The sequence below is a fragment of the Pundamilia nyererei genome, unplaced genomic scaffold (genome assembly GCF_000239375.1).
Source record: "Pundamilia nyererei isolate P.nyererei 1_Seehausen unplaced genomic scaffold, PunNye1.0 scaffold00240, whole genome shotgun sequence".
Classification (NCBI taxonomy): Eukaryota; Metazoa; Chordata; class Actinopteri; order Cichliformes; family Cichlidae; genus Pundamilia; species Pundamilia nyererei.
Window position 1 is genome coordinate 438,891 of NW_005187641.1, and position 24,500 is coordinate 463,390.

At 41.7% G+C, this 24,500-nt stretch overlaps 1 protein-coding gene across 1 annotated transcript in view; it reads right to left on the minus strand.

Moving 5' to 3' along the window:
- Positions 1–535: 535 nt before the first annotated feature.
- Positions 536–24,500, minus strand: part of LOC102212389 (double C2-like domain-containing protein alpha) — a 27,803-nt gene continuing 3,838 nt past the window's right edge. Inside the window, exons 2-11 of the mRNA XM_005749263.1 lie at positions 22,095–22,447; positions 20,339–20,418; positions 20,058–20,132; positions 19,665–19,774; positions 13,708–13,834; positions 10,967–11,026; positions 6,838–7,037; positions 3,905–3,986; positions 3,665–3,761; positions 536–2,069 (exon numbers count right to left, since the gene is read on the minus strand). Of these exons, the coding sequence (XP_005749320.1) occupies positions 1,933–2,069; positions 3,665–3,761; positions 3,905–3,986; positions 6,838–7,037; positions 10,967–11,026; positions 13,708–13,834; positions 19,665–19,774; positions 20,058–20,132; positions 20,339–20,418; positions 22,095–22,447 (1,321 nt within the window). The 3' untranslated portion in view covers positions 536–1,932. The remainder of the gene's footprint in view (positions 2,070–3,664; positions 3,762–3,904; positions 3,987–6,837; positions 7,038–10,966; positions 11,027–13,707; positions 13,835–19,664; positions 19,775–20,057; positions 20,133–20,338; positions 20,419–22,094; positions 22,448–24,500) is intronic.

Below are 24,500 nucleotides of genomic sequence, written 5' to 3' on the forward strand. Positions count from 1 at the left end.
TGAAATCTTCTAGGCCTTCCATGTCTAGGCCAAACATGTCATCTGGATTGGAGCTTATGCTGCTCTAAAACCTGTAAATACTCATATACTGATCATATATCCAGTGCAAGCTACCAATTTCACAGGCACTAATGCACAAACCATCAGAGATGCAAGCAAGTCAGATCATCGATCTAGTCTTAGTCTGGACGATGCAGCGTCCATATTTGCCAAAAGGAATTTCAAATTTAGATTTGTCTGACCACAGAAGAGTTTTCCACGCTGCATCGACACTCTCTCACCACAACAGTGTTTCTGACTCCTGCCCACATTTGGCTTCTTCAGTATAGCTTTCATAGCTGCTTCCATTCCAATTTTTAGACATGTTGCTGCCACTGAATTCAAAATTACTAATATTTTGCTTGAAGTAGTAAAATACCTCAGTTTAAACATGTCACATGTTTTCTATGATCTACTGTGAATAAAACGAACTTTGCAAATCACTGAATTCTGTTTATTTTACAAAGCATCCCAGCAACATTTTTTTAATTGCAGTTGTATTTATTACATTTTGTAAAGATTCAATTTATGTTTTAATTGCTGCAGTTATTGTTTACTGGAGCAGAAAGTTGGTGTGTGTGTTGGTTTCCTTTCACCTTACACATTTGATGGATCACTTCTGCTCTCTGTAGTCAGAGAAGAGGCTGCACTTACAGTTCAACAACACCAGGTGGCAGTATTAGCTTTACTGGCTTCCTACCAGGCTGTGTGATTGAAGGAGTCCACTGTGGACTAAAACAAAGATAAAAACAACCATGCAAGCTTTGCAAAAGACAAACATCCCAAACAAGTGAAACAGCGCACATATATTTACATATTAACACCAATGGCATTGTGAGCATGCCTGTTCACCACACAGAGAAAACCTGCAGCTGAAAGCAGTCGACAGTAAAGCAGCAGCCATGGAGTCACCATAAAGCACAGCGCTCTACACCGGTTCATATTTACAATTTGTATATGAAACAAAGGCATGTGACTTTATTTACTGTGCCAGAGTACAGTCATGCATGGTTCGCCGTAAAACGCTCTGCTGCTGTGAAACTCCCGTTACTGACGTTGGCCTTACAAAGTAGGGAACGTGAAGCAAAACCGACCGACACCGATATCAGAGCTGACACGTCAAACAACTGCGAACAACATTAAAGAGCCATTACCGTTAAATAAAATACAGTTTCTTCTAGGGAACAACACGTTGATGAATATTTCCAACCTTTTTTTTTCCTTTTTTTTTAAGTTTGCTCCATCAACACCGAACATGCAAGTAGATCACACACGAACCATCGACGTGGAAGAACCAGTTTGCTTATCAGCTCGTGCTGTCAATCCAGTGACGATCAGAGGAAAAAAACATCCGCCAGTATTAAGACCACTTGGAAATATCTTCGGAAGCATTAGGCAATCATTATTGCACGGAGAGGTATGTGCGCTGTGAGACAGATGGGCATGACCGCGGAGTTTTAATGTCATGAATTTAATAAGAGCAAGCAAACCTGACATGCGGGACTGCGCGAGAGAATAATTAAACATTTCCCCTCGTCAAACGTCCCGGCGCAATTATTCTTCGTGAGTGGGCTCTGTCCACGAGGAGCATTTAGACCGATCTTAAAGCACTGAAAGGATGTGAATGCTTGCCAGCACTGTGAAGAAAATGGTTTCAGCTTTGTGTTGAGACTGTTTAGATCCGAGATTAGAGTATTGATCTGTGATTGTGGACAACCCTCCCCCCACCCCATCCCACCTATCTGGGCATGATGTTTTGAATTATGACACAAAGGAGGATATGGATCCGTCACAGTCATGCAGAACAATCCTTAAAACATGCGATGAGACGTCCTTCATCCCGGGTCTTCAGGCGGTCCCTCTGGTGTCAGTTATAGGGGAGGAAGCTCGGGTTCATTCCTGCAGCGTGGATCCGGGCAGCTCGTTGGTCAGTGTGTGCCAGCGCTCCACTTTCTTGCCCTTGTTCTTCAGACAGTCTATCCAGTGCTGCAGAGTGTCTCCCTGTGAATGACACCCTAAGGATACCCCCCCTTACAAAAGCAGAAACAGAGCAGACAGTCAGAGGTCAAGAAGAGCAGGCACAGCAAGCTCCAGCACACAGCTTCTGAATATGTCTTGTATTGTTTTGTATTCCATTTTATTTATAATAGACGTCTAAAACACAGAGGATCACCAATGAAACCTCATGTTCCAGGCTTTTAATGGTTTTTTTTAAAATTCTGATCAGGTACTAATTAGAGCTGTACAGATTTTTTACCTTTGTCTAATGAAGTGTGTTCAGATTGGCCATTAATCGTGCTGAAAAATTAAAACGTCAGTAATGTTTTTTCTTTCTTTCTTTCTTTCTCTTTTCTTTTTTTTAAAGCTTAGGTAATGGGTTGGGAAAAAACAGCATTGTCCAAAATACACCCGCAATAAAAGACATTTGCATAACGAACAATAAGCGAAAAAGCAGAAAGACTTCAAGCCGGATTGGTTTCTAAGTAAAAAAGGGGAAAAATGAACACGGCTGAGTCAAGTTCCCCTGCAAACAGCCCATTGTGAATGGCTCTCCAGTTTTAGATCTAATCCCCATCTTGTTTTTCACATGTGTTGAAGCACCTAGAGTGCGTATTATTTCAGGTCGGGAGATGTAGTTAGTTTGACTCATGAGCTTGGAAAGTGTGTATCCATTTCCATATGAAAATAATCCTTAACAAATGCCATTGTTCCAATTTGAGGAACATATGCCCACAACCTGACTGCCCATCAGAAAAATACCACAAACTGTATTTTTATGCAACATTTTCACACCCTCAGTAGAAGAAGGTTTGGTACTGAAAGTCTTGAACTAGGGCATGTTTGTCACTGTTTCTGTTCAGAACTGTTATCCACAAAAGACGTTTGGTTTGCTGGTGTCAGGATCTCATCTCTGCTTTTACCTATGCTGTTAGCACAACAGAGTCTGAGGTCAAGGTCCTCAGCTGGAAATAGGTGGAGTGCCCATGGGCACTCCACTCTGGGTCAGTGAGAGCTGAGTGTGAAAGCAAAGCTGTCGGTGAACCGCTCGATCCACGTTCCTAACATCACCTGCGATCACAGGCTTTGTGTAGTGACCGAAAGAATAAGATTGCAGATACAAGTGGCAGAAATTAGCTTCCTCCTACACGTGTCTGGACTCTCTTTTAGGGACTGGTTATTTGGAAGGGGCTCAGAGTAGAGCCGCTGCTCCTCCATATTAAAAGGAGCCAGTTGAGGTGGTTCAGGCATCTGACCAGGATCCCTCCTGGAAGCCACCTAGATGAGGTGTTTCGGGCATGTCCTACAGAGGATGTCCCGGGGTAGACCCAGGACATTACACCTCTCAGCTGGCCCCATTGTCCCCCATAGAGCTGGTGGACGTAACTGGGAACACTGTCTGGGCATCGCTGCTAAAACTGTTGCTCAGAAAAACAGCAGAACATGGACGGATGGACGGACATCTTCATGTGATTTGCAAAATAAAAATGTAGAAAAATGGCAATGAAGAATTCAAACTTTTTACCTTAAAAGAGATTTAAAAGTGGAAGTAAATATAATCAAATGCAAGAATCTTAGGCTAAACATCTAAAAATGACCTGTAGCCTCACTCGTGGCATGAACTTACCTATGAAGTCATTGGATTTTCCTAAATCATAGTCCCACACGGTGACCTCCAGCGTCTTGGTCGCTAATTCTGAGAAGGAGATCTCATAGAAAAACTCCTGAGTAAAGACAGAGTGAACAGTCAGAAGATCTCGAGTCTCAGAAAACCTTTAATGCAGCTAACTGGTTGGAGGGTACATTTAAAGCTTCTAAATGAGCTGCGCCTTCGCTTTCAGTCATTACTGAAGTGGATGATGTGTACCTCATTAAACTCCGGGTTGAGAGTCTTTTTAATGACCGCTGTTTTGTGCTTGGATTTCTTGTGAACGTCTGGCTTCAGGTACCTGTGACAGAAGAATGTTTTACCGTCGTGTATACGATTCATTACTGTTCATATGTCAAAGCAGTGGAAGAAAGAATAACAGTCACGGCTGTAAAGGTCAGAGGAGGAAATCATGATTTTTCTATAACTGTTGAGAAAGAGGAAAGAGTCAGTGATTGCTGTGTTACTCTTACTTCATTCTTTATTCTAAATGAATACACCATATTGAAGCGCTACTAAGCATTAGATCAGCTGATTATTATTTTTTGCACTAATCTCGCCAGCTGGTAGCTGTAGCTTCATATTGAACAGACAGTGATATCAGTCTTCTCTAATCCAAGTCCCCCATCGATCCCCTGAAGGTTTCATGTATTATTTGTTAAACCCACAGAGGGGACTGATCAGTATGTCCTTCACCAGCACAGCACAGATTGTAAATTCACAGCCTCCCTTTGCGAGCTGTCATTAAATTCTCGGGATATTTTTAAGCCAGCTGGAAGCAGCGTGGCAAAAATCTCTATTCACATTTGCTTTCCACCCACCACCCACAGCTCGGGCTCGAGCGTATGTTCCCACACACTCTCAGACACAACAAAGCATCTGGGAAGATGCTCCCGCCAAAGGGCAAAGATGTGAGCACGCATCCAAAATGAAACAAGATGCGTGATGTGTTCCTGTGGATGTGTGAGGGATGCATGCGTAGGTTTGGTGCATGTAAAGAGGGAGAGAGAGAAAACCGGAGTTTGAAGCATAACGGGAAAAGGGAAGGGAGATTAGTTTGTGCGTGAGGTGAGGCGAGTGTGCTGGCATTTCTGCGTTTGTGCGCGTCCATGTGTGTGTGTGAGCGTGTGAGATGGGAGGTTGTGGAGTGTTTTACTTATTGCAGAAACAGCCTCAAAGCCAGAACAGCACTCAGGAAAACACTGACACGAGACGAGGGGCGATTTTTAAAGCTCATTTGTCCACTTTATGTCAGTTTGCATCATTCAAAACAGATACAGACACAAACAGACACACAGTGACACACGCAGTCTTCATCAGTGAGTAATGAATCTCCAGAGGACCTCTCTGACAACAATAGCACCCACATCTGGTTTTTTTTTCTAATCCTGGACCTCCTCATGATCCAACGCACCCATAACATTAGATCATGTCACTGCCTTTCAGTCAGTTTCAAGCCTGTCAATACCCATACAGTCTCATAGTTGTCTTATAGTCATCGTGATGAATGAGTGACACATTTCCCAGTGGCCTCTATTTGTGTGAAAAGCTGCACTCATCCCTCATCGTTACCTGATGTGAGGTTAACTCGAGCCATCGATCACTCGTGAGTGGCAACAAAAGGTGATTTATAGGGTCTGTATGAGCCAAGAGCCAACCTGAGGTATTAAGGTGTTGAAGGAGGGAGACGAAGATTGTCCTGAAACGAGGATCGTGACATGTGAGTCCATCAGTCTGATCTGCGTCACGTGTTCATGTATCAGAATGTGTGTGTGAGCATTGTTGTGTGATGATAATAGTATGTTTATACATATTTTTTTAAATTAAATGTATGCATTACTAAAAATAATTTTAAAGACTTGATAATTAGAAATAAAGTCCTTAAATATCACAGACAGGTAGCTAAAGAGATGACAATTTGTTTTAGTAAAGCTGATAACGTATGACATCACAACCACCTGCAGCAAGTACAGATGTGTGTGTGTGTGTGTGTGTATTTCTAATATGAGTTACTATGAGGGCAGTGATCTGAGGTTAATTGATTAGCCTGCAGGTACATTTAGAGTGACAGCCAAGATTTGAATCCAGTCGAGTGCAATTCATATTATTGACCAAGCAAATCAATACGCTTACTATATCTCTTTCAAAATGACAGGTTAGAGGTGTTTATGTTTTGGTGATTATCACCTCCTGCACCAATATCACAGTATTCCAGGCAAACATCAAAGGTTTATACCTCAGCTTTTGTTTGTCTGAAAGTCGCTAGTGAACACGAGTAATATTCAAATATCATAAAAGATACCATGTCACGAGTGGATCTTTTGCTCCCACTGATAGTCGCTAGGATTAGGTACCTTTTCATATTCGAACAGATACCTGGAAATTTGTACTGTACAGTTTTTGTGTGTATGTGTGTACTTTCTCATGGTGAAATAATAAATTGCCAACTTCATCATATAATTATTCTCTTAAAAAATAAGTTTCTGCTTCTATATTTAAGCATTTTGTTATTTATTTCATACATTATACACACCATACAGAATAAAACCTTTGTGTTTGACCAGGTGTTTCACACAGATTAGATGTGTTGCTATGACCACCTTTGGATTTTGCATTTAAAATATTTGTTGTCTGAGCAAACTCGCAACACGAACCTTTGACGAGTTCTAATTTCAGTGATCTCAACGTAACGTTCACACATTAAGTTTTATTAAAGTCTTAAGTGATAACTTGATGAGGAAGTCACCTTGGATTTTCAGATATAGAGAATAAAAGTCAGTAGCAGCCAGCACCATTTGGTTGGTATGCTGAAAAGTAGTGAATACTGTACCCGGCCCCATTGGTTCCTCGCCTCTAAGCAGGTATGCGCCCACTTCGCAATGCCGGTGTTTATTTTCCCATCTTTGCTACGAGGTGCTCAGTTTTTCTGGTATTCTCTGGTTTCTGGTTGCCACATCCCTGCTGTTCTCCTTGTGTGTGGAGATCTCTTAAAATTTAAGGGGTTACTTAAGCAAACTGCTGAGGCTTTGTTGCTGCTGTAGGTTGGACCATCGAAAAATAGAATAGCGTTTCAGGGGCGGTTCAAGGACATGGAGGCTTGGTCTAAAGTATTTTGGCTCTTCATGAAATTCATGACTTGATGGCGTGCTTACGTTTTAACGTAGGGGTCGGAGAAACCGTTGACGTCCATGGCTGCCAGATGGGCGCAGCGCTTGACGCCCACACACAGTCCGCCACGAGCTCTCTCCTTGGCCTCGCCCTTCAAGTCGCCATCGGTGGATGGCGGGAGGAACTGGAGGCAGAGCAGCAAGCGTCCTCTCTCCTCTAGACTTCTCTGCTGCTCCGTCTCCCACTGAAAGAGAGAAACAAATGAAAATCATAGAAACGCCAAACGAGCGGCCTTTGTAGTTCACACATTAGTGACTCGGCCTAAGCTTCAGGGTCAATAATGAAAATGAGGCAGCAGTTTTGTTCCACGACCTTCAAATCTGCTGCAATCAATAAGGTTTTTTTTGTTTTGTTCTGCTTTTTGCATTATGTGTGATTTTAAATGTGCAGTGTAAGAATTAGCAGCTGACTCCGGCCCTGCTGAGCCTTTCACTAACTTGTGGCTTATTGATTGTTTTAGTGGCCCCACGACTTTATTGGTTTTTTTTTCTCCCTTTTGTTTTCATCACCGTTATTTCTAGCCACAGAAAGCAGCTGTTTACAATGAAACAGCCCGATAAGCTCGATGCATGCTCCCTGCAGCACTAAATGACATACAGACAGACAGTCAGCGGCAAACTGGTGAACAGAGTGGTGTGTTTGGAAGCAAAGGAGCCAGATTTTCCCTCAGGAGTGAGTGGAGAGCTAAACAAAGCTCTAAGGAGTGTTAGGACTGGAGTGATGGACTGTAACGGTTCATTAGTGATTTTTCCTACCTTGAAGCTGTTTCCTGCCTTGGTTCTAAGCAAAGCTAACAGTGCAGACTCACTGAAACATGATTCAAATGAACGCTCATGTATTGATCTGATATCCATGACTGATGTATGATCACAAAATCAGGCTCAGTTTTGGAGTATAGTATAGCTAGTTCTCCTTCTCTCTTAATGGCCAGCTTGTGTTTCTCACCACATTCAAGGCTGTTCAATTAGTCCGCCTGTTCTCACATCTTTCAAACCCGCCCACAAATTTATTTCCTTCCCATTTGTCTGTCGCCCTGTGAGAAGCTGGCTCCACACTTGATGTATGTTGATTTCCACCTCCCTAATGAGCTGCTCTCTATCGATCTGTGAAGGTCCGAGCTGTTTCCTTACCAGGTACCCGGTGCAAATTATCCTCACTAATTACAAGTTTTTTTAAGTGCCCTGATTGCTGACGACAGATGGCAGAGTGGTTGTTGGTCTCAGAGAGAGACACAAAACATGGGAGACAGGAAAGGCAGCGTGGTGACAAGAAGGGGCGAAGCTGTTGAAACTATTTTAAAAAAAGGGAGGGCGGATCTCGAAGGAGATCAGTATGTGTGACATATTGATCTCCTTTGCTGTTTCCACCTCTTGCCTGAAGATAAGACTTAATGAGAGATGGAGAGATATTACAGGAGACGTTTAGTGGAGATACAGTAATGGTAGATCTGTGGCGCACCAACAAAGACAGCTTTTGAAAATCAATGCACCTACAGCGATGCAAATCCAAAATAGCAAATGCTTCTTTCCTATAAATAACGTACATGTACTGCTGCTGCTGGCCATGAGGGTGAGTCATGGGCCCGTGAGAGCGCCGTCTTCCCTTTCTTCACCCTCGGTTGTTGCTTTCTTTCTTCCTTTCATCTGTCACTTTGAATCTATTCTGTTGTTCTGCTTCTTGTCAAACGCTTTGGTAACTATTTGATGTTGTCCATAGAAAATACAAAAGCCGGGAGCGACCAAGTAAAATGACTTAGAGGCTGATGTTTCACTTTGTCCAGGACGGGTCTTTGCCGTTGGACTGAGAGCGCTCCTGAAGTTTGTATCTAAGCTCTTTAGATGAGCTCAAGTGTTAGATGAAAGTCAATGAGCTCTTTAGGTGTGCCTGCTTAAATAGGAAAGCTACATCCAGGGATGAGCATAAAGTCCACTTTAAAGCAGGACTGTATTACCAGTAGCCTGTGGCGTCTACTTTAGCACATCGTCGTGTGTTTAGTAATTAAACAATGTATTTTAGCCAGAGTGTAGTCAGTGCATGATATTGGCATAAGTTTACTTGCAAGAAGGGGCAAAGGTAGCAACCCAGAGCAGCACACAAAGACGTTTATTTAGGATTCCTTTATCATTTGATTTAAATACACTTGATACTCCTAAGTGTAGTTTTTCAGTGTTTGGGGTGAGTGTTGTGAATAGAACTGCTTTAACCCCCAAAGTCCTTTTCAAATTCTTACCAAGTAGTTTTGGAATCTAAACTAATCCAACAGTAAAGGTAAAGAGCGAGTGACGACAAACAAGTTGCACAGATCCCACTTAGGGGGGAAACTGCAGTGGTGTTCTACCAAGCGAGGTTAATGGGTTTAAGTGGCTCTTTTTCCTGGCTGAATCACTGTGGTAGCTGTGCTGAACACATAATCCGGTCAGGTTCCACGTTTTTACTGATTCTTCTGTTTACAGCATGTTTTAAGTGCAATATTGATTCTCTATCGGTTGAATATGTCTCATGTTTAACGTTTAAAAGTATCCAGTTTAAAGTTTCAAAGCTGTAATGTGCAGCTGTCATGTCAGAAATCCACAGCAGCACCGAGATCGCTTTCATCGATAAAATAATTAAAGTGTCTATTTTACCACCCAGCGTGATGTAACCCCAGATTAATGACTTCGCTGCAGCATTAATCTCTCGTTTTATTTGTAACAGTGATCCATTTTACTGATAAGATCTCTGGAGTAGGTGATACTCACAGGGATCATTTTGTGCCCAAGAAGAGTCATGTGACCTCTGCAGAGAACCCAGCTTAACAGAGAAAGCTGATAACCACCAATGTGATGCCTGTTATCTCCACCAGGGATTTGTGGTCTTGTCAAACATAAATAAATCCTGACTGTGTTGAACGTCGTTGGTAGTATACCTCTCTAGTTGACAAACTAGAAAATTTAAAGAAATTATAGTTAACATGAATATACACAAAATACTGTACAGTGCACTAGTTACAGCAGACTTTCAGCAATTTTTCACTCCTGCTCAGAAGACTACCCTAAACCTTGTTCTTCCAGTTCACCAGTGCAACTGTCCAAATGTCCACACACCTATAATCGAGAGATATTTGCAGACAGTGAGGATAAGAAATACTGGAAACATAAAGTTTGGCTGCTCTCGATTGCGTCATAGCTCGACTCTTTTCCTGCACAGCTGGGATTCTGCGTCTCATATCTGCGATGTAGCTTTCACTTTTTGAGGGTTGTCAAACACACAAACAGATCGGATGAAGAGGCCGCTCGGAGGAAGCATTTGTTCTGCTTCATTTCTGCTGCTGTAAGAGTTTAAGTGAGAATTTTCAGGACGGATTCGGTAAACTCGACATTTAACGGCTTGTTACACGGTTGTGTTCCTCTCTAATTTACAGACTTGATTAGGAAGAGTTGTCAGCGTTCCTGCACTCCCCCACCCCTCTGTCTGGTGTGGACAAGGAGGCATGCTGCATTTCAAAATTCCCCCACGCGAATCAAATCTATTTAGCCAGGAGCTGCTCATTTTGGCCTTTCGGTGTTGCAGCTGTCACTGACTGACTAAATTTAGGGATAATGCTTTTTTTTCCCTGGTCATTTAAAAAACAGCTAAGAGCTTAAGGGGTAAAAGTCAGTGTGTGCATGTTAGTTTAGTTTATGCAGCTTTTAAAAGAACAAATAAAAAAGAATCATTCTTCAGCTTACAAATGAAATTTTGATTGGATTCGAAATAACGTAGCTCTGCTGAATTATTTCCACTCCGACAGCTTTGTTTGATTTGTTGTGTAATTATTTTCAAAGATAATATTTTTTATACTGATAAATTGGATAGAAAAGTAAATAAGTATTAAGCACATGTACTTCTGCTCTAGCTAACTACAGATAAATATAGATCACTAACTTTATAGAGGTTTTTTAAAAATGTATCACTACCCTGCTTCTAGTTTAACACTAAAAATGCAAATGTATCAGGAGGTCACTTCGCCCTGTTTTGGAAGTGGAAGATAAAAAATGGGTGTTGTTCTTTAAGACAGGATGAAAAATGGACTGAGGGGACAGACAGGAGGAGGGTCATGTTGAACAGAACAGACAGAGGACTCAGGGTGTTCACCTCTCGCAGGTAGCAGGAGATTCCTCTCAGGGCTGTGCTCATCGCAGTTGGTGAAGGCAGCTGGAGTCGAGCAGAAAAAAGAAGAGAGGTAAATATTGAGGTGGAGATGCCTGAAAAGCAGGCAGGTTGGAGGAGCAAAGAGAAAGGGACGGCTGCATCGAGCGGAGAGGGGAGCCACTTTGAAAATTACATTCCTGACACAGCGTCTGTTCGCGGGATGACAGAAAGGCTTTAGCGTTTGATCGCAGAGTGGGCACCGGCCTCAGAGGGCCAGTCCAATACCAGCAGCCTTCCCCAGCTCAGAAAGAACAAAACCCAGCGCCCTCGCAACCCCTTTTAACACCTCTGCCCCCGACCCCTGTGCACACCCCCGCCCCCACTTTTATTTTTTAATCCATTTGTTTCTCATCTCTCTGGCTTGCTCTTGCTGCCTATTGACAATTCTCCGCCCCCCCCTCTTCTCCTGCTCTTTCTCCTCACCTTTTATTCTCACAGTGTTTGCAGCTTTTTTTTCTTTTCCCCCCACATGTGACCCAGTTGACATTTAACCTACATGAAAAGCTATTTGTGGCTCATGGGAGTGGAAATCAAATCCACTTCTTTCTTTATCAAGTATTTGTAATTCCAAGGAGGCACAAATCATCTCAGACTTCACATAACGAAATCATCAATTTCCAGAGGTTTTGGTAATAAGTAACATTCAAATTACTAATGATAACAATAATAATAAATTTGCCAACTTAGTCATACATTAAGAAATGCTTAAGTGGCAGAGTTTTTAAAGAACTCTTTTGTTATTGAAGTAAAATATAAGTTATACAGTAAGCTGTAGATAAGTAGTTATTATTATGCTGACTGCTGCTGTCTTTTATTTCATTACAATAAAAGATACAATTTTAATGTCTGTTCAGTCGGGCAATATTTGTCAATTTAAGCAGGAAAACTGAAGATTTGCTCTAATACGGTTGATGTATTGAAGCATAAGAATATTTTGAGAAAATTATCTGATCGATGTAGCGAGTGCTCTGATGCTCCTGGATGAATCCCGAGCGCAGTGGTTTTATTTCCAATGATTTTTCCGAGCACAGCAGCTCATTAATGCCGTTCTGTTTGCGGACAAAGCGTTCAAGTTTGCTAGATAAGATCATTACGACAAGTCGGAAAATGTAAATAATTGATGAACTTGCAGCTGCTGTGCCACAACCTGATTTATTGATTTATTTTCAGCCAGCATGGATCAGTATTGTCACTGTGCTGTTAAACTAAGCCAAAGGAAACACGGTGACATTGACCGTGTGAACCTTCAGCACATCTTAAAGCTGAAGTTTTTACTAGTTACATGCAGGCTGGCGATACTATCATACTGAATGATGCTGCGCAATAATACGATGTTGTTATCTACTTTGCAGGAACTGTTTGGGAGAGGCCTTTTTTCTGTGTTCCTATGCACAAAGTGAGCTCTAAAATAAATGGGCTGCCCAGTTTGTTGTGGAATACGTTGCCTGGCTGGCACCGAGCCCTGACCTTCACCTTCTCCCACACTTGTTGGATGAATTTCAACAGCCACCGAGAGCCGCGCTTTATCCAACCCAGTCATTCAGATTTAAAACTAGGTGGAAAGAGTTTAGGGTCTTACATTTTTAAATGTAACTTTTTTTTTCATAAACATGAAAAACATGGGTGCAGATTTGCCATCAGCATTCAGTATTAACATTTGAAAACTTCGAGGTCATTTTTCTAAATCATTAGCGCATCTTTCTTTTCTTTCTCCCTAATCAATACCTTATAGCGCTCGGTCCTTTCACACCATGCGCTGGCAGCTGGGATAGGCTCCAGCTGCTCTGCAACCCTTAACTAGACGGGCCTTTTTAGAAAATGGATGGAATTAATGCTTAATAAGTTATTGGATTTTTCACAAACTGGCAATACAGTTTATTTCTATAAATGCAGTTATTGATTTATAAATCTAAAGATGGCACAGATGTTGCTTGTTTTTTCTATTTAAATACGATGAGACCTAGATGTGTGATATTCATCCAAGTGAAATGATACATCGATCAGGCACAACATTAAAACCACTGACGGATGAACTGATACGGTTTATTATCTCAGTACAGTGCAGTTTTCTGCTGGGAAACTTTGGGTCCTGGCATTCGTATGGAAGTTATTTTGACACCTATCACTCACTTGAAACTTGCACACCATCCACACCTGACAGTGGCGCTCCCCGATGGCAGCTGCTCTCCCAAATAGGACATCCTGTCACTTTGCAAATCTGCCCAAGAATGAGTTGGGGTAACACAATAAAATGCCCAAAGTGACAGCCCAACCCACAGACTCCCATCTGATCCAGCGCCAGAACAATCATGAGTCACATCCTGCAGCACGCAGGATGCACCGCCGGTAGCAGACACCGCAGGACGCCTCCAGAGGTCCTCTGTCCGAGACCCAACTGGTCAAGGCCGTTGTGACTCACATGAAGGGTTGCTACACAATATTACAGATGGTTTTATTGTTGTGGCTGACCGGTGTGTGTTACCCTCTGTCATCACCTCATCCCCTTCTTTCTCTGTGCACCCCCCATCTTTACTCACAGCTGTGAGTCAGACAGGATGCCTCAATAAATACTGCTGTACCCCCTACTGTAGCATTCATCTCCCTTATACGCTTATATTTTCCTTTTTCCTAGTTTTATAGGTTCTGTCTTTCTTTTTTTCCCCTCTCCCCCTCGTTCTTCTCACAGGAGGTGGATGCTCCAGACAGATGTTAAAGTGTTTGGTCTGGTCAGGCTTCACACGGCGCAGGGCCACCCGAGACTCCCCAATGAACTCATTATGTGTCAGCTTGTCTTCGTCGCACACGGACACCCTGGGAGTGAGAGACAGGGAGGGGATTGGGGGGGGGGGGGTAAAGAATGAGAAATGAGGAGAGAACGATGGGCAGAGCACAAAGCATGAATCAAAATAAGAGTAGCTGGTTACTGCAGTGGCATAATAGGGCCATTGTAGGTATGGAATTCAATTACAGAGCTGGGTGAAACAATCTATTTACGAGGGGAAAAACTATAATTCTGAAATTTTACACATTTTAAAGGAAAGGCTTAAGAAAACACATCGCATCACTCTGCAGGTGGATCAATGTCACCGCACCACAGACGCTGGTGAAAGCACAAGAAAAAAGGGAATGCCGCATCCACATGTTGGTGCAAATAATACCTTTGCAGCTGTTCTTTGTTTCTGATGCTCAGCATATAAATGAGTATATTGTTTTCTTTTGAAGAGCATTAGTTCACAGTAACATTTCTGCAAAGTCTGGATGATAATGGCTAAAATCACAAGGATTTCTTTATTGGAGAGTCTTGTTTCAATAGGCAGTGTTTGGACCAACATGGAAGGCATCTTTACAGGTCTGAACAGCACTGTGAAAATTTCTTTAGCCACACCACATTTCTTAAGACTTTGCTTCCAAGGAGACGGGATGTCTTGAAAATTCTTAAAGTGGTCTTGAGAATAGTTCTCCACGCTTTCTGAAGGTCTATCAAAGGTTTTCTTTGGACATTGAAAATGTGTGAAAAAGCAGCCAGTGAATTTTTTTTGTACCTGGTCATTTTTAGAGGATTTATTTTTTTGCTAAGCCACTTAACAGTGTTGTGTCTACACATAACAGACAACTTAGCAAAGCTAGTAACAAAATACTTTCAGGGGTTTTGACACTAAAAGCCTGTCACGAATGCATCATGTGTCCCCATTTCTTTATTCGAATCTATGAAACACAAAGAGAACGCTGTTTGACAGATAAGAAAATATTTTTGTACCAACAAAAAACTTTGTACCGATTGCCAAAAAGCACTTGGACCAAAACGTCGCATATCTCTACATGCTGTCAGGGCCTCTTTAAAAAATATGTGGAAGCTGGACTGCATTTCAAACTGCGTTTCAGGCAGTGGTGTTGGCCATCTTGTCAAAAATGATGGACGCAGAAAAGAACCATCTGAAAAGCATGAACAGCTTCATTTTTCAGCATGACAATGCTCCCAAACACAATGCAGCACGGTAAAAGCATACCTGGATAGGAAACCGCACAGTAGCGCACTATCAATCATGGATTAGCCTCCCTAGAGCCCGGACCTCAACATTACTGAAGCAGTGTGGGATCATCGTGACAGAGAATATAACAGAAGGCAGAAACATCCAAAGAAGAGCTTTGAATGTCCTTAAAGGTGGTCACACCAAATACTGACTGACAGCATTTATTACAAGATTGAATTTCTACATATGCTTGCACATGTTTTAACAAGTCACTGCACCCATTTCTCATTTTCTGAGCAAAATATAAAGAAATGAGGGGTGAGTCAAGGGTTTTGCATAGTATTGTATAATATCTGAGATAATTCAAAGTTTTACTAAAAATAAAAGTTTTTTGTTAAGTCATCATCTGCCTCCCCACCACCCTTTTTATTTGTTTAGACCTACAATGACCCTGATATGACAGAAAATGTAAAGTAATCAGAGGGAGAGTGCTTTTTGTGTGTGATGGAGTGTGGTAGTCAAACACAATATCATGAGTCATTTTAGGGAAGGGAAATCACTGACATAAACACGACCTGAATAAAGTAACAGAGTCAGAAAGTGACCGACGCTACATGTAAATCAGGCCTGTGTGTGAGTGTGTGTGTTCAGACTAGAAGTAATTACCATTTTCCTCCTGCAGGAATTTATATAATGTGAAAGTGCATCATGCTAGGTTACGTCAATCCATATTTATGGGCCTGGCAAACTTTTACACCTGCCATAATAGTGCCTGAAATAAACTAGTGGGCGGGTGGGGAGAGTGGAGTGAAGGAGATGCAGGGATGCTGTGTCTGTGAGGATTTGAGTGACGTGATGAAAACAGGCTAGTCTATTTAAATGAACATGTGAAGTGATATGTTACAAGCTAACTGAAGCCCAGCACCTTTTCTCTTTAATTTATGTAAATATGAATGAAAGACATACAATGGGAGGAAGAAAATCAAGAAAGCAATCGGCCACAGGAGAGATTGGTATATAAACATGCTGCCTCCCCATCTACTGCTTCATTTGACTTCTTACTAAACTCATAACCACAGGTGCAACGTTTGTCTTCAGTTTCTGATAATAAAAGACAATAATCTGTTAAAATACCGAGAGTTAATATCTAGTTTAGTGACTTAAGTTTCCTCAATCTAAAACATTGAGTATCAAAAAGACAAAACTAATGATGAAGAGAGAGGGGGGGATGAGCGCAGATGAGAGCAGCAGCTGGCGCTAAGGGGAGAAAGATGGTGTAAAACAGCTCGAGGGTGAAGTGGTAAGTGAGAAAATGATGGGTCAAAGAGGGAAGAAAGATGGAGCCATTATAATACCAGCTGGATGTAAGGCTTCACTTACAGGACATCAAGTAATAAAAACATTTAAGTGTCATTGTGACAGCTCGTAATTACTGACGCATCAGCCATCATCCATAATGTGAACCCAAGCAGGGGGGTGAATCTGATCTACACATACCAGCATCACCTTATATACAGATGAAGTCTCACTGTGACTGCCTGCTGTCTATTTCCGGCTAAAAACGTAGAAAACGTTATCAAAACCTGTGACTTTTTGAGTCAAACATTGATAAATAATAAGATAAAATAGCAAAATGTTTATTCTTTAGTTCCACATACTTTTCTTCTTCTTCTTTTAAACCAAATTGAGCTTCAGAAAAAAAACCTTAATTTTGACTTGTGGCTTTTGGGCTGTGGTCCTACACACGGAGTGTGATAGCGCATTCATTTGAAATGACCACAAGGAGGCGATACCTGTGGTTACAAAAACAGTTGAGCTTGATTTAGACTTCTGCGGGATGCCGTAACCGCAACCATCCACGGCATTTAAGTTGTTGTGGTATGCGTTGACCGGATGTGTAGTTACATCACATCAGGTTATGTGGACGGTTACAGCGTAGGGTTAAAATGAGTTTCCCATTTCTGCGTAGTTAGATATTTCCTGCTGAGGCATAATTCTCTCAATAAACCCACCCTGTCACTTTGCGTGCTGCTAGTAACGTCATCATAGTCACATCCTTTCAAGTTCAGTGTTTTGGTGCTGGTACTCCCTACAATATGCTCCTGAATGATCGGTGTCCCCAATCAGACAATACCTTCACATCAGCACTAGTTAGCAGGAGAAGTGGCCAGTTTTTTAACACTGTTGCAGCATCCTGCTCTGTGTAATCTGTGAATCTGAGTTTTCTGCTGATATGTCATTAAAATGGCAGTAAAAACTGACACGATCCTAAATACATGTCTTCAATCTGGCTGCGACAGCAACACAAGTTATAAAAGAGAGGTACAAGACCGGCAACTTTGTTATAAGGTGACGTTATGATCATGCAGAAATCTGTGGTAAATGGCCCTTGACTTTTCCTTTTACACTTTCCTGATGAGTTATGGACTCAGTCGCTCATTTCGAGTGGGAAAAAAGCCTAAGGTGTAAATTTTGTTTCTCTAACTTTCAGAAAGATAGATCGTGCAGAGAGATGTGTGATTTCACAGTCAGATCAACTCCTTGCTGGGCTAATCTAGTTTCAAAACACCAAGATTCTCATGTGGCTTAAAAACAGGACTTAACAAAGCAACAGGTGACGTCACAGCAGCTACATCCATCTATCCATGCTCCATAGAACAGAGATGATGATAACTGATAAAAAAAGAGCAAATTGTTTTTTTGGTTTTTTTTAGAGGAGGTCAGTGTTTGATTAAATGACCTGAAGTACTCTGCTTTTATCGTGATGTTACATGTGCTTGTTTAAATACTTAGTCAAAGGCTGCTTAAATCAGTGTTGGAACAGAGTAAGAAACAATTATGGATGATTTTATTGCAATTTCAAATCATCATAACAGGATAAGCTGTGCAGTCTCAGCTTGTTGCAGGGCAACACCTCCAAAGCTTAGTGTCACCTGATGCTGGCGGCTATAACAGAGAATATTGTAAGTGGTGTGTGAGGAAGTGGAGGCAAATAAGAGGGCGATATGTATTATACTAAAAACAAACCCTTCTCAGCCGCCTATTGTATCTATCCTGCTCTCCAGCATGGCGACAGCTGTTAGTCACCAAGAGCGTCAGCCATCATTATTTTACTGTTTAATTCATTGTTGGTCTAAATATATGATTTTTTTTCCAGACTGTAGAAAAGAGAAAACATTGATCTGGGCAGCACAGTTTGTTTCTTTGAGGGCGATCACTGACGATCACCTCATCAGGTACAAAGAATATGGGCGCTAGCTACTTAGCACGCTAACTCTAGTAGCTATCCATGTAACTACCGTAATGACATAGCTACATAAACAGGAAAAAAGTATCAAAGTAATTTATAAAATACTGATGATTTCTTCTTCTGCACGTTGATTTTGCATTTTCTTATTGTCCCTTTTAAAAGCTTTCATTTGTCACGTTATGGGTCAGTCACACTAGAGTTAAAAAACTCCTAGCAACTGAGAAAAACTGGTGGTGCCCAGTGACTGCATTAAATTTTTATTTTAATGTATTTAATTTTTTTAGCTTTTAGACTAAAGTTGCTGCCCCGCAATCACTGTTTATGGAGGAATTTCTCTTTCAGACCTATGAGGTTTTGGCTTGACCCTGAATATCAGAGGCAACAGCTTTTTGCTGATTTATACCATTTACCTTCTATAGTTACACAAACAGATCGCATGTAATTGCCAACTTGACCCCATTCAGTTGCAAACCAATGGCATCTCATTGCCAGTTCATTGTCGTCTTGTTCCACTAAAGTTGCTCTAAAGACGGTAGCTGAGTTCGAGTGATTGCAGACCTGGTCTTTATCTTCAAATATTTCTAATCCAACAAGACCAGAGGTTCATTGCACAGACTTACAGCAATTTTGGTTGTGCCATCATCTTGAAACACTGTTTTCCCCAGTGTGACTGTAGCATTAGCTTGTTTTGGAAAAATCAGAAACTCCTAAATTCTTAGGAGCTGACACCAAACGTGTCCACAGTGACTGCTTGAAACAATCCTTTGAATCTCGTGCTCTCAGAAGTTTGTCAATTTTAAAGACACTGTATTTCACAGATCGATGGTGACATGTTTCCATGTTTACCTAAGTTCAACTTCCCATCTCCTGATCTTTACATGTCTCTGCTGAATTAACACTGCCAGATTCTCTAATTTCCCTGGAGAGATCATCCGTCGATCCTATTTAAATCCCACTCCCATGTGTGCCACGGCAAAGTTTTAGTCACAGGCAGAAACAATTCGCAGCTTTCGTCACCTCTAGAGGGGGGTCAATGAAATTAAAACACCCCGCGGAGCTCAGTCTGACCTCAATCTGTCACTGCAACTTGGATAGAGAGAAAGCAAGGAGCCAGATTGAATGAGAGACAAAGAGAAAGGAGTGGTTCAGAACGAGTGAGGGGAGATCTTTTCTGATCCTGGTGGACAGGAGAGTGTGAGGATGGGGAGGAACAAAGGTGAAGAGGATCTCAGTGGAGATGGAAACAGAGAGGAGCAACATGGCAAAATGGAGAAAGGCAAATAAAACCAGGAGCTGTGATTGAGACGGATGATAAGAAAATCCTTTGTAAAGCACGGGTCAGCTTTGCGATGGGAAATGATAAACAGAAAGGCAGGGCATGAAGAGGACAGAAATAGCCTTTCCTAGAGCAAACATTTACCGGAGTGTTTTGCGGTACATGTCTTCCTCTGTGATTCCACAGTAGGTGAGCGTCTCGTTCCACATGGGATTCAGCGTGTTGCGAACAGTCTTGGTCTTCAGTTTATTGGCCTGTAAGTGATGGGCAGAGAGAAGAAAACATCAATTTAATGCCAGGCTTTGTCGAGGAGAGACAAACGGAAAACAACCTCCGCGAGGAAAACAAGTTCAGTTCCTACAATCTACAAGGTCATTTTGCTTCATTGCCGATTTATTGGTCTGCACTTTAGTTTTCATTGCATAACGCTAAAAAATGCAACATGAATTAAATCTGCACTTCAGAGTCCTTGTGACACGATACTGAAGGCATCTTTCATTTAGGGACAAAAACTCTGTTCTGATAAGAAAATCAGACCTTGCAGGCGCCTGGCAGCAGATGCAGCTTGACGTAGGGATCGGCCAGACCATTGAAATCCATCGGCTTTAGACCCTTTTCAGAAAAGATACAAGCCATGTACAAAAGAAGATCGCAGTACAAATGTTTTCAACATTTAAAACAACTAACAGACTAAGACTTGAAGGGTTCTTTCTTCTTCTTCTTTTTTTTAATCAGTAGAACAAAAAACACATGCTGTTGAGTTGTATCTTGGTTCAGCTGCAGTGGCTCTAATGGAGTTTTCCGAGTTCGGGATTTACCTTTGCTCTGAGGACTGTGCAGTGCAGGGAGCTGGTGGCTTTCTCGTACAGTAGGTCAAACTCTAGCGTCCCCAAAGAGGCTGGAAGGCAGTTAATAAAAAGTCACACACACACACACAAATCTGCGCCATTTACTTTGGTAATTGCTTTTGAGCTGATGACTTTATTATCTGCAAAACAGATGGAGAATGATGGCAGGGAGAAACACAAACAGCAGATGAGAAGGAGAAATTGAATTCGCTCAGACTTTTATGAAAACATCTTTTCTTTGTTTGAAAGGAATACATAAAATATTTCCCTTCTTGTTGGGAGTTGATAGAGAAAGATTGAAACTGCAGTGCATGTACTGCAGACAGCAGCTGGGTGGCTGACCTCAGCATAAAGCATGGAAACAACCTAAAGCGGCTACACTGCTTCTACCCAAAAACACATAAAAACCCATCTCCTAGCAACTCTTAAACTGAATGACATGTCTTTCATTCATCCTTTGTAATGCTATTCCCGTGTAGAGGTTGACCTCTAATGTAGTACCCGGAAACTTCTACAAAACTTTATACTCAAGTCTTGGTACATGTTTATTAAACGATCTGTCCTTTTTTATCCTTGGTGGTATTTTTCTTCTGGTGGTCTCCGAGGTCCCTGTTAGATTTACAGTCTTACTTTTCATGACTCTGTGTATTTGTAGTTTCTGGTATTTTCTGTTTTGTTCTGAAGGTTTTCTCGTGTTGTTTTAGTTCCTGTTTTTGATGCTTTCTAAACCTTTATCCTTGTATTTAATTGCTTCCCACCCCAATAGGTCAAGGAAAGGTGTAAAGGGGAATTTATTGGGACTTGCACAGAGAATCCCACTGCATTTACATGAGACGCTTATATTCCTCTAAAACTACATGGTCCTGAAGATGGAGAACAAAAAGCACATCGCTCTGCGCGCTTTTAGTAAAAATAAGACCACAGCCTCCTTGCAACTAAGAAAACTGAGAGGTTTCTTGGTGACAGAATTGAATTTTTTTAACATTTATGGACTCACTACAAGTAGCTGCAGCGACCAGCTGGTTCGTCAGAGGTTTATTGTGCAACACCCTCAGCCTGCAAGGCTGCCTTCCACCAGGCAACGTGGTGATTAAAAACCTTCGGACTCTCTGCCAAATAGCTGTGTTCTGGTTACTTTCTTATATAAAAACAAGGTTGTCAAGCACCTATGTCGTTCAGCAATTAAATCATTGCCCTGCAGACTGTACCTCAACATTAAAGCAGGAATTTGTGAATTTCAGATCTTTGAGGTTCTGGCTGGACTCTGAATGCTTGTAGTTTATGTGAATTTACCAATTTAGCCAATTTATTGCAGTTAATTGCAAACAAAATTGCTATTTTATAGCCAACCTGATGTACAAAGGTTGCCCTGAAGATGGCAACTGACTGTGAGCGAATGCATGACAATGAAATTGCAAGTTCATTGCAGATGTCCAGCATAATTTTGGTCATGTTGTGGTCTCAAACTACTGAATTCACCGGGGAACTGTAGCTTTAAAAAGCCAGATTAATAAACTTTGATATATTCTGAGGTAATCTGATAAGGAAAGTTGCTTTTTTTTTCTTACAATAAAGTTGGAGTCCTTTTGCAGACTATGCATGGTGCACTTGCTGCAGTGCAAAGTTCTTTCAATATTTCAAGTGGTGAAGTAAACCAGATGTGCACTGACTTAATTTTATTTGCTCTTAGATTAGGTTGCTTCAATGACACTTCCAGGTGACTCACTGTTATCATCGCTGTCACAGCTGTCGATCTCAATGGAGGTGTCCATGCTGCTCATGGCTGACAGGGAGCCCCCTCCCCCCGCCGCTCCCGGTAACTGTGGCGACAAAAGGCCACTGCTCCCCCCTCCTCCTCCCATGGGCCCTCCAGCTTGACCTGTGCTGCCAGGGCTGAGCGTTGTGGGCGCTGCCACCTGATTGGGCGAGAGTGGCTCGGAGAAGGAGGAAGTGGGCGAGAGGCGAGGGAAGTAGGCGGAGATTTGACGAATGGGGCGTATGGGCCCCGGGCAGACATCGATGGCCATGTGCTCCTGGATGGTGATGCCCAAACGTTTTCCTTTTCGCACAGTCATAGGGCTGGAAAGGAGAATATCACATTAGTGTATGCACACAATTTTGAATTGCTTACCAGTGTAGAAAGAGTGAAGACGGGCCTTTTCTTTTCCTCAGCACTGAGCTCAGTGAGGTGTTTGATTACAAACAGTCTCTGCTCCTCTAGGATTTTCATTTTCAAGAACATATCTAAGGATGTTTTTTCCTCACAGTGCTTTCCTGGTGAAAATCTTTCTAGTGTAACTGGAACAGTTTTAAAAGATGACATTACATTTAAGATGTGCATACATTTGCATTTCAATTAAGCAGATCTGAATGAACCCAACCCTATCAGAGAGGATAAAAGATAATGGACAACGGGGGTCTCCTCCATATCCTAATCATCCTCAATGAAACAGCAGTGTGTGTGAGAGTGTCTGAGCATGCATCTTATCTATAAAAAGCTTTTCAGAATGCTCTGCAGACACAAAGGTAATTACATAAATCTTTACAGGCTGAGATGGAGAGAAGATTCCTGATGATTATATAGTGTTGTGGTTCCAAGGAGTGGAGCTGACCATGAGGCTGATGTGTCTGCTCTTTTCCCAAAATAAAAAAAAGAGGGGGTGGACAAATATCTCATAGCTTTTGTTTTCTCAGCAGGGCTTGAGGGGCCATTCTGTCCTCTGCAGTGAACTGAAAATCCCCCCCTGGACTCCCATCGCTGCTTTCTCTGCATTAATCGATTGGAACTGAGAAGTTAATATTTGCACTTACTCCGTGTTTGCCGTGCACGCCGAGTTCAGCGAGATTTAGAAACATAAAAATGAGAATTCAGACAGGGAAAGCTTGGTGTTCTGTTTAAGTATTTTTCATGTAATAAATTCTTATTTTAAGCTCATTTTCAACGTCTTATTGGATGAAAAGTAAAAAGCGAGACTGTCTTCATCTCTCCCGGTTACCTCTAATAGCCTATAAAAACATCAGAGTTTCTTTAAGGTTAAACATGAGAATAGAGGCATTTTAATTATTAATTCAGACAGTACACCTCTTTACATTCATCCCTTCTAAAGAGCAGATGCCAGTCTTCTATAACACAAATTTTTAGTGAAGGTCTTGCATCAGATTTTGTATCAAATTCAAAGGACTCGACTGAATATAGACACATTGCCACGAAGCCCTCCTTTCTCTGTGAAATTACTAGTTATGTAACATAGAAAACTACTTGGATAAGGTCAGTATATTCAATAAGCTTACTGCTTTCAAATGGTTTCACCAGAGAACTATTAAAAGGGTCTGAAATTACATGTCACGAACTGCAGACAGTATGAAAAATTGGACGCAGCTTCTGGGTCAGAAAAGTGGAGCTGTGGTTGCAAAATGATATCTAGTTGTATAGAAATCTTCGTGGACATGGCCCTCACGCCGTGTCCACCTGTGTAAACCCTTTGCTGAAAAGTTTATGGGCTCAGTTGATTATTTTGGGGCTATTCCGAATGAAACATTAAGTCAGTTTGTACATTTTAGTGAAAATCTCGTGGGCCTCACCCAATCTTATATTTTTTTACTAAAAAAATGCAAAAGAAAGTGTTGTATTGAAAATTTTATGCAAAAAACATAGACAGCACAGGCAGTTGGTTATAAATTGCTAATGCTACCTTAGTGTTAAGGTCTGTGTACGACCCACATGCCACTCTGAGACAAACTTCAATCAGTCTCGTATATTTAGGTCAGTGTAATGAGTAATATCACAAACTGACCACCACCTACTAACAGTTTTAATTCACATTTTATATAAAGAAATACATAAGGCAGCACGGTGGCACGGTGGTTAGCACTGTTTCCGCACAGCAAGAAGGTCTTGAGTTCAATTCCACCATCAGTCCAGGGTCTTTCTGTGTGGAGTTTGCATGTTCTCCCCTGAAAAAGGATAAGCGGAAGCGAATGGATGGATAAATACATTTATATACCTACCTACTTCAAACATGTACCTGCAGTGCCTCCACAGCCCACCAGGGGGCTCCAGCTGCAGCTCACAATCCGATTGTTCAGTCTGACGTCACTAGCCGTGTCTGGGCCTAAACTCCGCTGCAGGTCC